Source organism: Lipophrys pholis, assembly GCF_963383615.2.
Source record: "Lipophrys pholis genome assembly, chromosome: 6".
Lineage (NCBI taxonomy): Eukaryota > Metazoa > Chordata > Actinopteri > Blenniiformes > Blenniidae > Lipophrys > Lipophrys pholis.
In genome coordinates, this window is record NC_137629.1 from 18,328,721 (window position 1) to 18,346,468 (window position 17,748).

At 44.3% G+C, this 17,748-nt stretch overlaps 1 protein-coding gene across 4 annotated transcripts; it reads left to right on the forward strand.

Moving 5' to 3' along the window:
* The first annotated feature begins 3,790 nt into the window (after positions 1 to 3,790).
* phf6 (PHD finger protein 6) lies at positions 3,791 to 13,623 on the forward strand. 4 transcript variants are annotated; one of them, XR_013935413.1, is made up of 12 exons: positions 3,802 to 3,941; positions 7,269 to 7,426; positions 7,599 to 7,700; positions 8,781 to 8,914; positions 9,443 to 9,489; positions 10,757 to 10,920; positions 11,000 to 11,143; positions 11,223 to 11,327; positions 11,417 to 11,550; positions 12,265 to 12,424; positions 12,510 to 12,536; positions 12,648 to 13,325. XR_013935413.1 is itself a non-coding variant. In XM_080465442.1 (12 exons), the coding sequence occupies exons 2-10, from the start codon at positions 7,295 to 7,297 to the stop codon at positions 12,392 to 12,394; spliced, it is 1,092 nt and encodes a 363-aa protein (XP_080321568.1). In that variant the 5' UTR covers positions 3,802 to 3,941; positions 7,269 to 7,294; the 3' UTR covers positions 12,510 to 12,536; positions 12,648 to 13,326. The 4 variants fall into 4 exon arrangements, 3 of the variants coding, with proteins under 3 accessions (XP_080321569.1, XP_080321568.1, XP_080321567.1); XM_080465442.1 differs by having other exon boundaries at positions 12,265 to 12,394; positions 12,648 to 13,326; XM_080465443.1 differs by having other exon boundaries at positions 3,791 to 3,941; positions 12,510 to 13,326.
* The last annotated feature ends 4,125 nt before the right edge of the window (positions 13,624 to 17,748 follow it).

Here is a 17,748-nt window from a genome sequence, read left to right on the forward strand (position 1 = left end):
GTATCACATGTCGCCCGTGGGCGCGGAAGGACGGCGGACTTGAGGGAACGCCCTGCCAGCGGACTGTCCTGTGATTCAAATCAAGCGTATCTGCACTTCTGAAGAAAAGATAAAGACCTTTCCGTGAGAAATGTCAGAGTTTCGGAACTCATGTGCATGGGATTTAAAATTTATATAACGCTTCAATGTCATGTTTTACATGACACTTACATTAGAAAATGACGTTTTATTTATACTCAGAAGTCATCAAAACAACATGTGTTGAAAAAAACATTATGGAAATAAATATTAGTTATCGTAAGTTATCTTCAGAGGTCAAAGAAGTACTGAAAATGTGTGCACAGTCATCATTACTGTGACATTGTTTATACTGATTTGGAGTAAAAAAAGTACTTTAGTTAAACATAGCTTGAGTAAAAAAAAGTTTAGTCTCATTTTCCAAAAATACCAAGTAAATTTAAGCTTTTTTGTAACCATCCGATATGAGGTATCAACATTAATAAAAAAGACCAAAATTGCCAATATTGTCAATTAATGTAGTCATAAAGCCGGGATTTTTTTTCTGTTAAGACTGTATTGTCTACAAAATGCAGATCATAAGATTTAGATTTGATCAAACTTTATTAGATCAGATTTTTTTAATCCCACAATGAGAAATTCGGTCATCACAGCAGCAGTTTTCCATTGCTCAAAATAGCTAAAGACAGTACAGTTGCACACAAACAACAGACTATGTATAGATAATTAGATTAATATATGTACACATAAAAAACAAAGCGACCAAGATGGGGGAAATAATAATGAATACCCATAGTAGCAGCACTAATATTTACAATATTTACAGTACTTCACTATTTAACAGTGCCAGGACAATGGTATTTGCACGTTCAGTTCCTGCTGTTGGACGAACTCACAGCAGCAGGTATGAATGACCTATGGTAGCTCCTTCCTGGATGGTGGCTGAAGTAGTGTGCCACTTAAAGAGCTGGTTAATGCTCCCACAGCGTCGTGGAGGGGATGAGAGGCATTGTCCATGATGGATTCCAGCTTTGCCAGACAGAACCAGCCCCCCTAACCAGTGTGTTCAGTTTGACCCCGTCCCTGACTGTTGCAGAGAAGCACCAGCAGACCACTCCATAGAAGATAGCTGATGCCACCACAGTATCATAAAATGTCTTCAACAGAATCCTGCAAACTCCGAAGGACCTCAGCCTCCTCAGGTGGTAGAGTCGGCTTTGGCCCTTTCGTGTACAGGGCGTATCTGTTGGTGGCCCAGGTGAGTTTATTGTTGAGGTGAACACCAGGTATTTGTCAGAGTCCACTGTCTCTATGTCATAATCCTGGATGTTCACCGGAGTGTGTTTCAGCGCTTTCCTGCAGTAGTCTATCACCATGTCCTTTGTCTTACTGGCGTTAATCAGGAAACACAGAAACATGGATAAACAAACAATAAAACATAAAAGTGGTTCCTACAACCAATTCAAAAGAAGTGAGTGTGTCAGCAACACGTCACAAAATTGCCTTTGCAATGATATAATAGCTGTTGTTCTCTTTCAGCTTATTTGAGGTTAAATTGATTTACAATGAATGAAAACAAAATATATTTAAACGTAGAAAATGTTGTTTGATGAGTTCAAGTCATATAAGTACTTTTAGTCAGCATGGTCATGCAGTGGTGAGTCTCTGTCGTACCCAGTGAGTATACTCGTTCTGACTTCTTTGAATTTTGTGTCACGGTTTTGGCAGATTATTGTTCAGTTCACAAAACCCAAGAGCTTCAGCCTCTGTTGTGTTTACTACTCATTCTGCTATTTTTCATATTGTGTGGAGACAGACTAGAAGTAAATTTTCCAGCGAGGCCACATGGTAAACAATGGCTCTAAGAGGACCTGGCCATGAGTTACATTCGCTTCTATTCATTTCAAAAAAGTTTTATGCTGTATGATTTTAGATGTTTTTTTTAATCTGTGTCAATCAGGTTGTTAGTATTAACCACTCCCAGTTTAGTCTGGTAAACATAGTCATTGACTGCTCAGTTAGCCATCACAGTAGACAAGTAAAGGAACTTGCACAAGCCTGAACTATGACAAAAGAAATAAAATCGTCACCTTCAAAATAAAATCAAGTCTTTTTCCTTGCATGCAACATGTACTCTTCTACCTTCACGATAAAACTTTTGAATGTGTTTTACTCGTGCATGATGTATTGATTGATATTTATCAAGTTTAAATCTGTATAGGAATATTTGGAAATGTGTATTTTTTCTATGTGAGGCACTTTCAGCTGTGTTTGATGGTGACCAGCCAGGTCACACATTGCTGTGTGGATGCCATCCCATTCTTCAAACAGCATTTGTTGCAGGTCAGCCACCGTGGTTGTGTTGGTCACTCTGGCACAAACAGCGTGCCCAAGCTGATCCCACAAGTGTTCAATGGGGTTGAGGTCAGGACTGCTGGCAGGACGTTCAAATTTCCACGCCCGTATTCTGAAGGTATAGTCTCTTATAAAGCTTGCTCTGGAAAGCTGGGCCATGTCATCTAGGAGGACAGAGTTTGGCCTAAGTCAGTGGAGGCATGAGGTTGCCATCGGTTGCAGAATCTCATTCTGATATCACTGGACGAAAGGCGCAAATGAGACATGTGATTGTTATCACATGGGGGTCCAATTCATCCCTCTTCTTTACACTTCATCCCATTCGGAGTTGTTTTACATTTGAGCAGATCAAAAGGTCCACTCCTCATTCCACAAACACATGTGCCCTAGAAATATGGCATAATTTAAAAGGCAAATAATAATTATTTCCAATTAGCATTGTTACAATATTGCTCTGTGATGGACTGGCGATCTGTCCATGGTATTCCCTGCCTTTGCCCATAGTGAACTGGGATTGGCTCCAACACCCCGCGACCCTGCACAGGGTTAAGCGGTATCAAAGATGGATCTATTGTTACAATAAAGAATTAAACCTCAAAACTTTTTTTTGTCCTTGTGCATAGTTAGTGTGTGTAAACCTATTGTTGTAGTCAAGACCTCCCAACCTGAGACAAGACAAGATCAAGACCAGCGCATCCCAAAACCAAGCCAAGATCAAGACTTTAAGGAGGTGAGACCAAATTAAGCCCAAGACCAAGAGAGTCCCTAGACCAAAACAAGATCAAGACCTTAAGGGGCTGAGACCAAGCCAAGACCAAGACTTTTAGGGGCACAGGCTAAGTCAAGGCCAAGTCAAGACCAAGAAAAGACCAAGACTTTAAGGGTCCGAGACAGAGCAAAGACCGACACCAAAGTGTCGAAGAGCCAAGTCAAGACCAAGACCAAAAGCGTCCCTAGACCAAAACAAGATCAAGACCTTGGAGCTGACACCAAGCCAAGACCAAGACTTTTACGGCCAGACGCCGAGTCAAGACCAAGACTAGCACATCCCAAGACCAAGAAAAGACCAAGACCGCAAGGGGCCGAGACTGAGTCAAGACCAAGACCAAAGTGTCCTAAGACCAAGACAAGACCAAGACTTTAAGGGGCAGATACCAGGTCAAGACCATAAGCAAAGCGCCATAAGACTAAGACTTTATGGGGCCAGGACCCAGTCAAGACCAAGATCAAAGTGTCCCAAGTCCAAGATTTTAAGAGTCAGAAACCGGGTCAAGAGCAATACCTTGAATTTATGGTCCTATAACACAACGTAAACATGAATATTATCATGTCATGTGTACGTGTATTTTGTTTTGTTTTTACGTGTTCGTTGCTGCCTGGTGCGTGCAGCACGCCGCTCTTATTGTGAAGAGCGCGCGGGGAGGCGGCGCGTTAGCTCGGCTAGCTTGATGCTAATGAGCAAAGCCCACGATCACTCGTGAAGGACGGAGAGAAATCCGCTCGCCGCCCGGGACACTTTCCCCTGTTTTCCTTCCACCGTCTCCAAGCGACACGACCTCCCCAGCAAGGTAAGCCGTGAGTGTACCGCGTCGGCCGGCGGCTCTCCGCGGGCTCTCCTCGGCCTGCTGGTGGTGGTGCGGGGCCGTTGCTGCTGGCTCCACGAGCCCAGCTCGCTCTCTTCTCGGTCTCGCACATCACGTATGGCGCTCTTTAGCTCCAAACGGCTCTCAAAGACCCGCGCCTGTCATGATCGTTTCCAGCAGTTAAAGGGAAATAATCTCGGGTTTTTCTCCCTTTGCTTTTTTAGCTGAAAACACACCGACGCACACGCACATCTCCCCACCGCCGACATGAAAAAGGCCCGAGGAGAATTATTGGTTTCTGGGCGTAGAGATGCTCCGCTGGAAGATTGTTGTCAGTTTGTCGGGAGAAAGAGACACACACCCCCTTTAATTCAAAACTTTGGAGGAGGGGAGGGGGGGGGTTTAAACACACTTTTCTCTCGCCTCTCGCGTGTCGTTGGCGGATTTGCCCTGACGCGAGGGTGTTGGTGTGGAAGTGTGCGGGGTGTGCGGGGCTCTTTCCAGAGGGGAGCGAGGGGTTCACATTGAAGCCGCTTTTGGAGCTCTATTTTCCCCGGGCTGCATTGTGTGTGCGTCGCCCCGCCGAGCTCCGCCGCAGTCCCCAGCCTGGCCCTGCTATCATGGCTGGAGAGGCTCCGTGAAGGCGGAGCAGCTCGCTGCTCCTCGGTTTGTTTTAACCCCCCCCCCCAAAAAAAGAAATATCTGCTTTGAACAATAAAACAAAACAAAACCAGCAGGTCTCTTTTAATCCTCGTGTTTAACACATCTGCAGCTCAAACCAGTCTTCTAATGGCAGCACACTCAGGATTTCTTCTCATGTTACATTCCTATGGGATGATTCATTTTTAACAGGTTCGAGTCAAACGCAGGTAAATAATAATAATAATAATAATAATAATAAGGAAAAAAACACTGAGTTACCAGTCCCCTGGTGTTATGTTTATTCCCACAGGATTCATTAATCAGCTTGCAGACAGGTTGGTGTGTGAAAAACATGTTGAATCATTTCCAGTCAATCTGTGATTAAAAATGGTTCATATCAGATATACACAAAATTCCTGCTTCTGTTAATTTCTTCCTTATTAATATAAATTAGAAAAAAAAAATAGTCCAATGCCACCTATGAGACATCTCTATAAAACTATACACACAAAATCAACTTCCGTTCTCGACACGTGTTGGATTTGTGTTTTGCAGGGCACAGAAATCATACCAAATGTTTAGTAGTTTATTCCTAGTCTTGGATGGGTGTGTGTGTGGGTCCTCTGAGGCTCTTCTGGGACGTCTTTCAGACTCTCCTTGCTTTATTTTGAAGTTTCTGGAGTCAACTTTTAGTTTCCTGCTGTTTCTGGGGAAGTTTTCAGTGGCTTCCTTCCAGAGAGTTTTATTCATTATTTCACAACACTCACTTATTTCACTTTGGTTCGGAGGGGGGAAAACAGCTTTCTTAAATAGTTACTTCACTCTTTACTAACCGAATGGAAAACCCGCGTCATCGACACGCATAGATTCACACATCGACACACCACATTACTGGGTACACCTCAACAACTTAGTACCATCCAGTACAAGTGCTGGTAACTTCTATCATGAAGTTTCTCAGTTTAATGTGTTCAACTAAAGCTGCTGTTAATTATTATTTAAACCAGGGGTGTCAAACGCGTTTTTAGTTCAGAGGCCACAAACAGCCCCATTTCATCTTGACTGAGATAGTTCTGTCCCACGGGCCTTATGTTTAACACCCCTGATTTAAACCAGCAGGGTTATATTAAATTCTGCCATATTGTGTTACTTGGAGCTTCAAGGTGAATAAATGGGACAATTTACATCAACGTAACACAAAACGAGTCGACCACTTTAGTTGAACATGGTAACATGTACTGTCGTGTTGTGAAGCACATCACTGTAACATGAACCTTCATCTTTCTGTCATGTCAAAATACTAAGTACCATTGAACATTTTGATATACTATCCTAATAAACCGTGAAACAATCTCATATTAAAACCTTCAATCTTTGACGTTTTGCAAAAAATGTAAACTTTTCAATATGACATCATACATGGTAATCTATTATAACGGACTTGTCAGGCCAAGTGATCATATTTCGTAAATTTTATTATTTCTTTTTCCCAAGAAGATGAGTTTAAGATAATCACCGAATACATGATTAAAAAAAGAAGTTTTGCCACACTCACTTTGTGCTTTTCGAATAATTCTGCTTCCAGTGTCTTCTGTATTACATGAATGCTGCTGTGTTGTGGGCCTTTCCCTTTAGAAGCGGCTTTTACTCTTGTGAGTGCGTCAGGTCAAACTGACTGATGGTTTCCTTCCAACAATCCGGTCAAAGTGTGACACTGTTTAATCACGGTGCTCATAAAACAAACGGAAACAGACACGCTGGGAGAAAGGGTAGAAACAAATGACACATTACTAAATGAGATGTGTCAACGTGATTTAAAAACCCTCTTACAGAAACGCAGTGGAAAATATATTCCATTCAGATATAAAAAAAGCTATAAATCATGAAGTATATGTGATATCTGGTGAGTCTCGGGTTAAAAAAAAAATTACTTTAAAAATTCCCTTTAGGTTGAAATGTTCCACTTTTAAGGATTGTAATGCGTGGCCTATAATAGGATCAATGTAAAACACAGTCTTATTATTTAGGACTGCATAGTATACTGCATTGTATTAGTGATCTTCCCATGCACTGTGGAGCAATCCGCTCCATGATAAATGAAACTATTTCTGTAATGTATGTGAAAAAAGAAAACCTGCACCCACCGATCTAGTCCAAGTAGTCCTGTTAAAAAAAATCAACAAGCTATATAGTTAATGTGTTCGTAATCGCTCTTGATAATGTTGCAAGGTGCTTTTATTATTTGTATCAGTCCAGTTCAACTGACTGTGTTTAATACTTATGAGAATAAAACAGAACTTCTTTGCTGGATGACGTTATCTTTGCAAAAAGTGAATTTATTCCGAGCCGTCATACGGGATCAAACCTGATTGTACACGTGAACGTAGTGGTTGCACAAGGCTTTCATTCATTCACTCCTCACCTACTCCAATCAGAGTGTCACCGACGTCCATCAGGAAAGTCAGCTTGATGTTTGAAGCAGATATGAGGGGGTTTTTACAGCGTGCGGAGAAAGAATAATGCATGAGAATAGCTTTGATGATGTGGTAAAGTCCTCAATTGTTTCTAAGAACAGCTTTGATCATATCATTTTATTCAAAGTGTTTCCAGGCCGTGCAAAGTCGGACCAGCCACGCTCACTTTCATGTCGGTGCTGCTGTTTATTTGCAGTCCGGCTCTTCTCGGTGATCTCGGCGATGTCGGGACAGAGGAAAGGAGCTGCGGCCCGCCTGCCTAAATGTGCCTTCTGCAGAACCAACCGGGACAAGGAGTGCGGGCAGCTGCTGCTGTCTGACAGCCAGAAGGTGGCAGCCCATCACAAGTGCATGGTGAGAAAACACACACACACACACACACACACACACACACACACACACACACACACACACACACACACACACAGAGCCTCCAGACTGTCAGAACAGTGTGTCAGCAGTCATCGAAGAAGACGCATAGCACACATAGAAAAGTATTAATTGTCCTTCCGAATGTGTCCCGCAGCTTTTCTCTTCAGCCCTGGTCACGTCACACTCGGACAACGAGAACATCGGAGGCTTTTCCGTCGAGGACGTCAAAAAGGAGATCAAGAGGGGGAATAAACTGGTGAGTTCTCGCTGTCCTGAGAACGAGAAGAGGAGCATTTTAAAGCTGCGATACTTTAAAATGTGTTGGTATCTGTAGCACGCTTCACCACAGTGAGAATGTCTCCGGTTCGAGTCCAGGCTTGGCGGCTTCTCTGTGCGGTGTGTTCATGTTACCTCTGTGCACGGGAGAGTTTTCTCTACATGATCCAGTTTCCTCCTCAGGTGCAGCACCAATGACGGGATAGTATTATGGCAGAATGTTTAGCTTTAAAAAAAAAACAAAAAAAAAAACATGCCTGACAGCTTGTCGAAGTAAGCGAAACTGAAAGTCATTTGCACACTTTAGTAAAGCCGAATTTAGCGACCACAGGAGTAATTCTGCGCAGCAAAACCACAGGTTCCCATGTTGACTGACCAGTAGCTCACCAAACTATAACAGCTGGACGGAATAATTATTAGAATAATTTATCATTTATCTCTCTTTCAGCATTCTCTCAAAGCTAAAAGGAAGTTATAAAAGCACTCTTTGAATTTAAATATACTTTATGTGTTGAGTCCACATTGGTTCCATGGTTTCCTGTAAATAAATATGCATTAAAACCTTCAGTCTTATGTAAAAAAAAAAAAAAGAAAAGAAAAGAAAATTGTGCAATTAATTATTTTTAATCAATTGACGGCACAAAAAAAAGAAAAAAGTCATGGTTTATGTTAAACCTCTTTTCCACTTGAGTTTAAGGCTTCTGTGTGAAAGCAGAAGGAATCAGACGGTTCATTGTGGGTTGAGACTCCTTTTATGGTCAGAATCCAGTCTGCACATCGCAGGCGCCTCCTGTGGAAAACTGACTACATCTATCCACACGTGCATCTTGTTGATTCACCTCGTCCAGGTGATGATGTGGAACTGGAGCCTCTTCCAGCTCTGATCGAGAGAAGTCCCCACTTCACCACTGTCTGGAGCACAAACCCACGTGTACTGATATTAATACTGACCTTTTGTTCCTGCTTCTTTCGGAGTACACATTGAGATTTGTGTCGTTGCATTGATATTGTTTCTCACTGAAAGATAGATTACGGAGATAAGATGGATGTGTTTCTCCAGATGTGTTCCTCGTGCCACCGGCCGGGCGCCACCATCGGCTGCGACGTGAAGACGTGCCGGAGGACGTACCACTACTACTGTGCTGTGAAGGACAAAGCTCAGATCAAAGAGAATCCGTCGCAGGGGCTTTACCTGTGAGTGACTTGACTTTCACGCTCTCCTGTACGCCAGTGTACACTGATCAGCTGATCCTGCCCCCACCAGGAGTTTGTATTTGTGACTCTGCTCAGGCTCGGGTGATCAGTTTGTTCCAAAGTTTGCCTCTGCAGTGGTACGTGTGTCCGAAAGCTCAAGCGGCACGGCACGTTGTGCTTGAAACCACGAAAACAGCTGCTTTATGGTCACCTGCAGTTTAGTTCTGCCGTTCCTTCCATCAACCTTGACAGCTGCCGTGAGCACAATCTGCACATTTCTTTTCCCTGATTGACGACGGCTGTTCTTTATGTGTGCCAGAGGACACATCAGTACACCGACGCGCGAAGGTGAAAACCTGAAGTGCGGCGGAATGCAGTCCAGAAAATATCAGACCTGAATACACATATTGTGATGCACGATCGTTCAATCTGAAACATTTCTTTTCATGGACGGGAGGAAAAACATGAGCTTCATGTTCAGTTAAAGTGATTCTTGTTTGTTTTGTTTTGTTTTTTGTTTAATTGCAGTGTTTACTGTCGCAAACACCGGGATGCTTCTCTGGATGGCATTCAAGGTAAAGTTCCTTTAAACATCTGTTTTGCCGCGACGCTCCGTGGATGATCGAGTGTGCAGCTGTTCTCTCTTTCAGTCTGAACACCGATTCAAGACACTTTGAAAACATTGAATGGGATTTCACTATTTACCGACTCACAAGGTCACATTGAGTGGACATTAATCTCTTAAGTGCATCTTAAAGTGTGTGTAGATATATATATATATATATATATATCTCTACGAGAGCCCAGACAAAACCTGATTTGTGCTCTCCATTCTTCCCACTCCCATGAAGTCCGGCCACACTGGTCTTAATCTCACTCCTACAAAAACTGCCTACGGTGCCGGCCTATTGTTTATAGCTACCTACCTTTTTGTCCTGGAGGCAGCAAGACAGAGATTTTCTCCTGTCTGAGAGCATTTTGAGCTGATCTCCACTTAGCTAAGCACAGAATACTAATGGTGTGATCTATATTTAAAAAAAAAAAAAGTATAGGTAAATAGAAATGTGATATTGCATGGCGTAACCCTTGTACTATTGTCTTCCACATTCTGGCATTTGAAAAAAGTGTTTGAGTTCCACCTCATGTATTCTGACGCATCATCGAGCCCTGCATGAAAAACCAGCATGAAAGTCTAAAAATGAACTTGCACAAGCTTGCTGTGAGGATTCTCTGTACCCCAGTGCCATCACTCGGGGTTTTATCAAACGCAGGTGAAATAATCTTTAAAAAAAAAAAAAAAAGGAAATCGCCTGAAGCCAAGGACTGTTAAAGTTGCTGTTCTTAAATAAAAAACCAATAAATGTCTCCTCAAATGCAACACGAGCACATTTTAGTTTTTGAGCATGATCACTGAAGCACAAACATCACGGCTTCACACAGTGAGGACGCTGGTGAATCGCCACCTGCTTTACGTTAATTGTCCACTTGATGGCGCAGTAGAGCAAATGATGCGACTCAGTCGAGCTTCAGCCCATGTTTCAACTACTGGGATGGAACGCTTCAGTGCTTCATCTCACAGTTAACCCAGTTATTCTCACTCTTAACTTTCTCTCTGCAGGTAATGGCACATGCGAGCGCACACACACACACACACACACACACACTTTGTTGGTTGTGGAATAATATCTGAAATGATATATTCTTCTGAATAACACTTTTAGGTAGCTGAAGTTGTTAAAACTACGACGAAAAAGGCTTGCAACTCAGTTCATGCAAAAGTGAAACGTCTGGATTTCAGTGTGATGCTCTTGTGTATAAAATAAAGTTTGATTGGTTGTTCAGACGAGGAGGTGGGCGTGGCAGACGACTCGGACTCGTCGCCGCCACAGAGTCGGGGCAGGGGCAGGATTGAGAAGACACGAGCCAAAGCCGGATCCCGCGGCCATTCGGAGGAGACGCGCTCCACCACCTCCTCGCAGGCCGCGGACGAGGAGAGCTCCTCCCACGTAAGGCCGCCCCGCGTATCCCACCCCGTCGCAGTCCCGAGCAACTGTCTCGCTCTCAATGAATGAATGTTGTGTTCAGCGCGACCGGTCGCCTCTCCGGGCCAGCCCGGCAGACGGCGGGCAGCGCTGCGGCTTCTGCCACGCCGGAGATGAAGAGAATGAAACGAGAGGCATGCTCCACTCGGACAACTCCAAAAAAGTGGCAGCGCACTACAAGTGCATGGTAAGATGGTTTCCTGCTTCACCTTCTTTCTCGAAATGTGTCTTCGAATGTACCAACCCCCCCCCTTCTGTTGTCACAGCTTTTTTCTTCAGGGACGGTACAGCTGACCACGACATCGCGGGCCGAATTTGGGAACTTTGACGTGAAAACGGTCATACAGGAAATCAAGAGGGGCAAAAGAATGGTGGGCAGAACGAAGCGGCAGCTTTGAGCGATGCAGGTTTTCAGTGGGAAACCTAAGAGATTCTCTCTTTGTCTCTGCTGTCCGTACAGAAATGCACCCTGTGCACTCAGCTGGGCGCCACCATCGGGTGTGAAATCAAGGCGTGTGTGAAGACCTACCACTATCACTGCGGCCTGCAGGACAAAGCCAAGTACATCGAGAACATGGCGCGGGGCATCTACAAGTGAGTTCATGCCCCTAACGCACGGCAGTCTGACCGGGGATCAGTTTCACTGTCGACCATGACCTTCTTTACAGTCTTCTAAACTACAGTAGGAAATTGTCTCGTTTAGTGCAACATAGGGGTGGGGTGTCGATGAAGTTCAGACATGTTGAGTACATAAAAACAAGGCCTGACAGATTGATTTTAACATTCATTAAACATTATTCCATTTGTTTTTACCCCCAATTTAGTTTTTCAGATAATTGTGAGTCAGAACAAGAAATTGATCAATACCAATCCTTCAACAAAACCAATGGTGATTAAATCCTTTGTATTTTCTCCTTAATGAAAATGTTCTCAAGTATCACCACAGAGTTGTTTTATCATTCGGCGCCTCTTCAGGACGACTTTCTGGACTAATTAAGTATCAAGTTCTGTTTTAGAATGGACCCTTTCAAGCTTCGCAGACGTCCATCGAGACGGATTTGAGGCCCACATTTCTTAGTTTGTTAAATTCTCTCTATTTCTGGGACTGGGTTGTTTTCCAGATGTCGTACCTCACACTCTCTGGGATTTATTACCTCGGCTCTCGCTCCCATTTCATTTCACACTTCAGATATTAATTCTTTCAGGTGCGGGGATGTCACAGCGTTAAGCCAATACTTAGTCCGTTTGACATGTCAACCCACAAACCGTGTACTTAACATTCTTTCTGTCTTTCCCCTCATTCCTGAGGTTATATTGTAAGAACCACAGTGGGAACGAGGAGCGGGATGAGGAGGACGAGGAACGGGAGAATCGCAGCAGGGAGCGGGCAGCGAACGACCACGGGGGAACAGCGTCCACACAAGTCAACGGCAACTAGGTTTGTTGTCAGAGGCGTGGTTGAGAGAAGGTTTCCACTTTTTAGACGTCTTTCCTTGTCTCCCCCCCCCAAAAAAAGCACTTATCTTAAAGGTCTGTTCTTGTTCTCCGCACAGGTTTGGCCTGATTGGTGAGACGTGGAGGTAAACGTGAAAGTCGGACGTGGGAGAGATATTTTTTTATACTAGATCCAAGCCTACTCACAGAATCGTGGTCTCCAAGCGAACACGAGTTGTTGTTTTTTTTTCTTCCAGTGAAGGGACTCGATATCCCAGCGTGCGCCAGACTTCTTCTTCATGATGCCCCGTTTTTGAGCCTCTCACTGACTGCCGGCACTGGACTGCTGCAGCAGCGTCTCACACACAAAAAAGCCATGGCTACACCTTCCCAGTTCTGTTTTGCAGGCCCCATTTTCAGTACGCGTCGCCGGAGCAGCTGGACCGATACTCTTGATTGTCGCTCACTGCCTGCGTCCCCCACGGATTCCCGGCAGCCGCTGACCGTCGAACCGTTTTTCTCCTTCCTTGGCTCCCTCAGGACTCACTTTTAAGAGGGGTCTCTTTGTTACTAGTCTTTATTGTGCAGTTTGATTACCTTGTTTCTGTAATCATGTCTTAAAAAAAACCCACAAAAAAAACCTCTTTTCATGTTAGCATTTCTTTCCTGATATGTAATATTTTGCTACGGTGTTATCATGAGTACATTTTGAATATCTGGAATTCAGACAGTCACAATTACAGGTTTTGCCAGCATGCACTTGGAACTTCCCACTGTTTTAAAGGTGGTGTTTTATTTGTTTTGTTTTTAGCATATAAAGGGTAAAGTAGAGCCCTTTAGAGGAGTTGGCCTGACTTTATTTGATGTACTGTTACTTGTATCTCTACAAATGTATCCATGAATGATTGGAATAGAACATATTTTATTTTACACTTCACCTTGTGAACTGAGTCTTTCTTTGAAAACCGTGTCGGCCAGGAAAAGGACACTGGAAGAGTGAGGAATGTCACACCGTTCAGCTTTGTACATCTACTTCAGTAGTACGCATACAGCGCCTCCTGTTGTGCAATCGGGGGAGTCTCTTAGTGAAATAAACCTGAATATTTGTGTGATTTTATTTGGGCAACCCAAATAGAAATTGATTCATCAGTTGATTAAGTCTTAATGAATGGAAAAGTTGATAATTATGGGCTCTGACACGAAGGAACCGCCAAACAATTAAACATTTATATGTATTACTTCCTGGATTATTGAAGGGCTGGATTTACACTGCTTAAATACTTGGAGGTTTGCTTGTGGCTGATTCCATTCAGTGCAAGTCATCAAAGTTACGTCGGGACCAAAAATGTACAGAGGTATCGTGCTGTACAGGTTTGTGCAGTTATCCAAGGTACACTAGCGTATGTTGTGTATATAAAGAAGAATCGTACTTTACGAATCCCCTTGTGAACTCATAAAGTCCACTGAATTGACCCATTGGTAGGTAGCCACACAGCAGTGTTCGGGGGGGCAGAGGGGGAATTCAGCCCATGGTGGTTAAATTTTTTTAAAAAAAGATGATTTCACTCCCATGAAGACGTCACCGTATCGCCCCGCATCAAAGAACACCAAACCCGACACGTGGTCGGGGCAATTTCCTGGGTAATTGAGAAGAGGGTGAAGCAGGCCTTGGAAGGCTGCTCGGTGATAGTAATGTGTCCCCGTAACGAATTATATGTCCCCGAGTCCTTTGTGTCCGATGTCATCCAGTGGGCCCTCTCTTTTCCGCTGTCCCGCCGTCCTAGAGCCAGGAGGACTCTCATTGTGGTGACACAGCAGTTCTGGTGGTCCAGTATGGACAAGGACATCCTGGCTGCCTGCCCCATCGACGCCCGGTGCAAGATGCCTTGGTTCCCGGGTCGCTGGCCTCCTTCGTCCTCTACCTGTTCCGCCGTGGCCCTGGTCTGACATTGCCATTAGTCGTGGATGAGATGTCTAGAACCACATGGATGAGTTTTCCAGGGTTGCAGTTTTGTGGACGAGTTGTCCGTGCACCCATTGCCATGAACTTCGTCACGAGACTACAACCGTCCGGAGGTAATAAGGTCATTCTCACGGTGGTTGACACATTCTCTGAGATGGCACACTTTATTGCTCTCCCCAAGCTGCCCTCAGCCAAAGAAGAGTGCCAAGACCCTCTTAAACCAAGTCTTAAGGGTCCATGGGTTCCCGGCAGATGTGGTGTCGGACTTAGGGCCACAGTTCGTCTCCTGGTTCGAGAAGGCCTTCTGCGACCTGATGTGGACGAGGGTGATTCTCTTCTCTTGTTACCATCAACAGTTGTACTCAAACAGGAGCTGAAGGATCCTGAGGATCCTGACCTCTCGGAACCCCTCCTCCTGGTCCAACCACCTGATGTGTATGGAGTATGCCCCGGTCTACCAGGTGAGTAGATGGGTCTTGCTGTCAACCAAGGACCTACCCACCAAAACCTTGGCATGTAAGATCATGCCTCTTTTCATTGGTCCCTTCTCCATGGTGAACGTTATTAATGACTCCGCTGTGAGACTGACACTCCCCAGGACCATGCAGTTTCACCCCACCTTCCATGTCAGTCGCCTGAAGCGGGAGCTCACCAGTCCTCTGGTCCCATCCACCTCTACCCCCCGTGGCCACAGTTTTCCCTACCCGGGTATTAAAACAAACCTGTGATATATCTCTGCGTTTGGGCCTTGCATTTACACAAAATGCAGTGACGAGTCACCACAAATGATGATTCCTTAAAACAGCGGCCGCAGTGGAGGTTTAGAAAACTCAGTGTCTCCGATTGTATCTAAAGGAGGCGAGGTGGAGATTTATGTCACGATTTATTATTCGTGACGTTGCATATTTTTCCAGGATTCTGATTGGCTATCAAAGCTTTATGTTTCTCGTTACACCCCCTACAGGTTTGGCATGCTCATAGTAGCTCTGAACCAGGTGTATATGCGGTCCGTGTCAATAAAATAGTTTTTAGGGATGCACCGATACCACTTTTTTCCAAAATGAGTAGTTTATAGCCGTGGTTCCACGTGCCGGAGTGGAAAGTCATACATGTTGATAAATGTTGGAGTGATTAGGTTGTTCACCTTGTGTAGTATAACATTACTCACACTGACATTACTCTTAAGAAAACAAAAAAAACAACTCTTGTTGCAGCTTCAGCCTTTTTTTCTGTGGCGTTATAGTGAAATAAGATGACAAACTATTTAGTCCAGTCTTGATGATACTCAGGAACAGTGACATAGTGAGCAGTTAAATAAATAACCAACGACCGTCCCAGGATTAAGACTTCATTCAACTGATTTTGTTCCTAAATATGAATGTAAATGAACAACATGACGTAATAAATGAGCCATATTCTTTGCAGCGTTCTCTACAGATCGTTTTACCTCGTTCAAAAGAAGTCCTGTACTTAAAAATCCCGCTGTCCACTTCTGCTGTCTCCCCCGAAACACAAATATTTTTCTCCTCCGCAGTATGATTATTGGGGGGGGATTCAAATGCAAAAGTCGCCAATATTGCAGCCAATATTGCAGCCAATATTGCCAATATTGCCAGCACTGTTATCCTCCGGCAATGAAGAATTTGCAGCTGCTGGGGGCGCAGATGGAGGGAGATCCAGACGATGAGCTACAGACGGAGGGAGATCAAGGTGAGGAGCTGCAGACGGAGGGAGATCCAGGTGGGAAGCTACTGGGGCTGCAGCAGGCGGAACAGCAGCAGGAGCAGGAGCATCAACTGGGTGGACTGGGACATCATCGGCCAGTGGAGTGTAATAGTTGGACAGGCTGAGTCCAGGAGGTGAGGCCGCTGCACCAGACCGCCCCTTACGACCACGAATTACCACCTCCGACCATGCCGGCTGGTGGCTGGGGGTCAAGTAGGAAGAAGAGCGAGCACACGTGGCAGGATCCCACGCAACTGTGTCCTGAAGGTCCTGAATGGTAGCACTGAGCAAGGCTGGACAACATGACGTCCTTCTTCTCCAGTTCTTTGGAGAGCCATCACATATAATCTTTAAAGTCAGTGATCGTTTTATTAGCCTTTTGGAGTAAGGCATAATCCTCAGAAAGCATGGTTGGTTGGGTGGTGCCCACAGTAGTTTTTTAGAGTTCAGGCTGCGGGGAAACAACTCCAGAGTGAGCGTGGCGTGGCTGAAGCGGAAGTGAGCGTTCTCCATGAGTCAACAAACAACATACACGACAAAACACCTCAACACCACCCCAGAATTTTACTTGGTGATACAAGTGCCACATATGGCACAAATTATGCTCAGGATATGCTATTTAGGAAAAGTATGTTATCCAGCTGAAAATCCAAGATGGCCACCTGTTTTCAAGATGGCCGCCTCGTTAGAAGCAAAAAAAAGTTTTTGAGGTAGGACATTCAAACCTCAATACAAATGTATACTGACCTGAAGAACTCAATAGTGTCAATTGAATTCCAATATGGCGGATATTCAGGGTTGGGGAGTAACGGACTACATGTAACGGCGTTACGTAATTAGGATACAAAAAAAATTTAACTGTGATCCGTTACAGTACTTTAAAAAATGTGTAATCTCGTTACAGGTATATTAGATAAAAGATGGGATTACTTAGAGGGATTACAATATAAAATTGGATCGCATAAACTAGAAATGCAGCTGACACATGCGCCATCCACTGGCATTTCCCGACACTTTAAGGTAGACTGCAACAACAAACCCACGCCTGAAACGAGGCGTTGCCATGGCAGCTGCTCTCGTCATGGCTGCTCCCAGAGAAAGAAACGCATTTTCTGGCTGGAAACGCCAACATCATTTTATTTTGAACTCGAGAAGGCTCTTAACCTCTCTGTACAATGCAAATTATGCCTCCCAGCCGTGAAAGTGCCGTCAATGTCTAACCTGACGAAACATCTACAGGTAGGAAACAACCCGCTCACTTTTACTGACACACACCTGGACTCTGTCAACTAGTTTTATTAGCTCGCTAACCTGTCAGTAACCTGCCAATATGACAACTTGTGTGGATGGTAGTAAGCCATTCTCAATACGTTTAGAGGATCTCATGTTTTAGGTATTAATTGGGGCTAAACGCACCATAACCTTTTTTTTTTTTAAGTCTGCTGATTGACTCAGTGGCGGTCCCAGCGGGTTATTCAGTTATTATCAATCAGTGATTTATGCTGGCACATACAGCCTCTCAAAACCCATCAAACATTAATATGTAGTCCGGGAAAAAAAAACAATGACAGGGAGAGAGAGAGAGAGAGACAGCGAGAGCGAGAGCGAGAGCGAGAGCGAGAGAGAGAGAGGGCATTTTCTGTTTACCTTTACATATCTTCTGTTTGTTT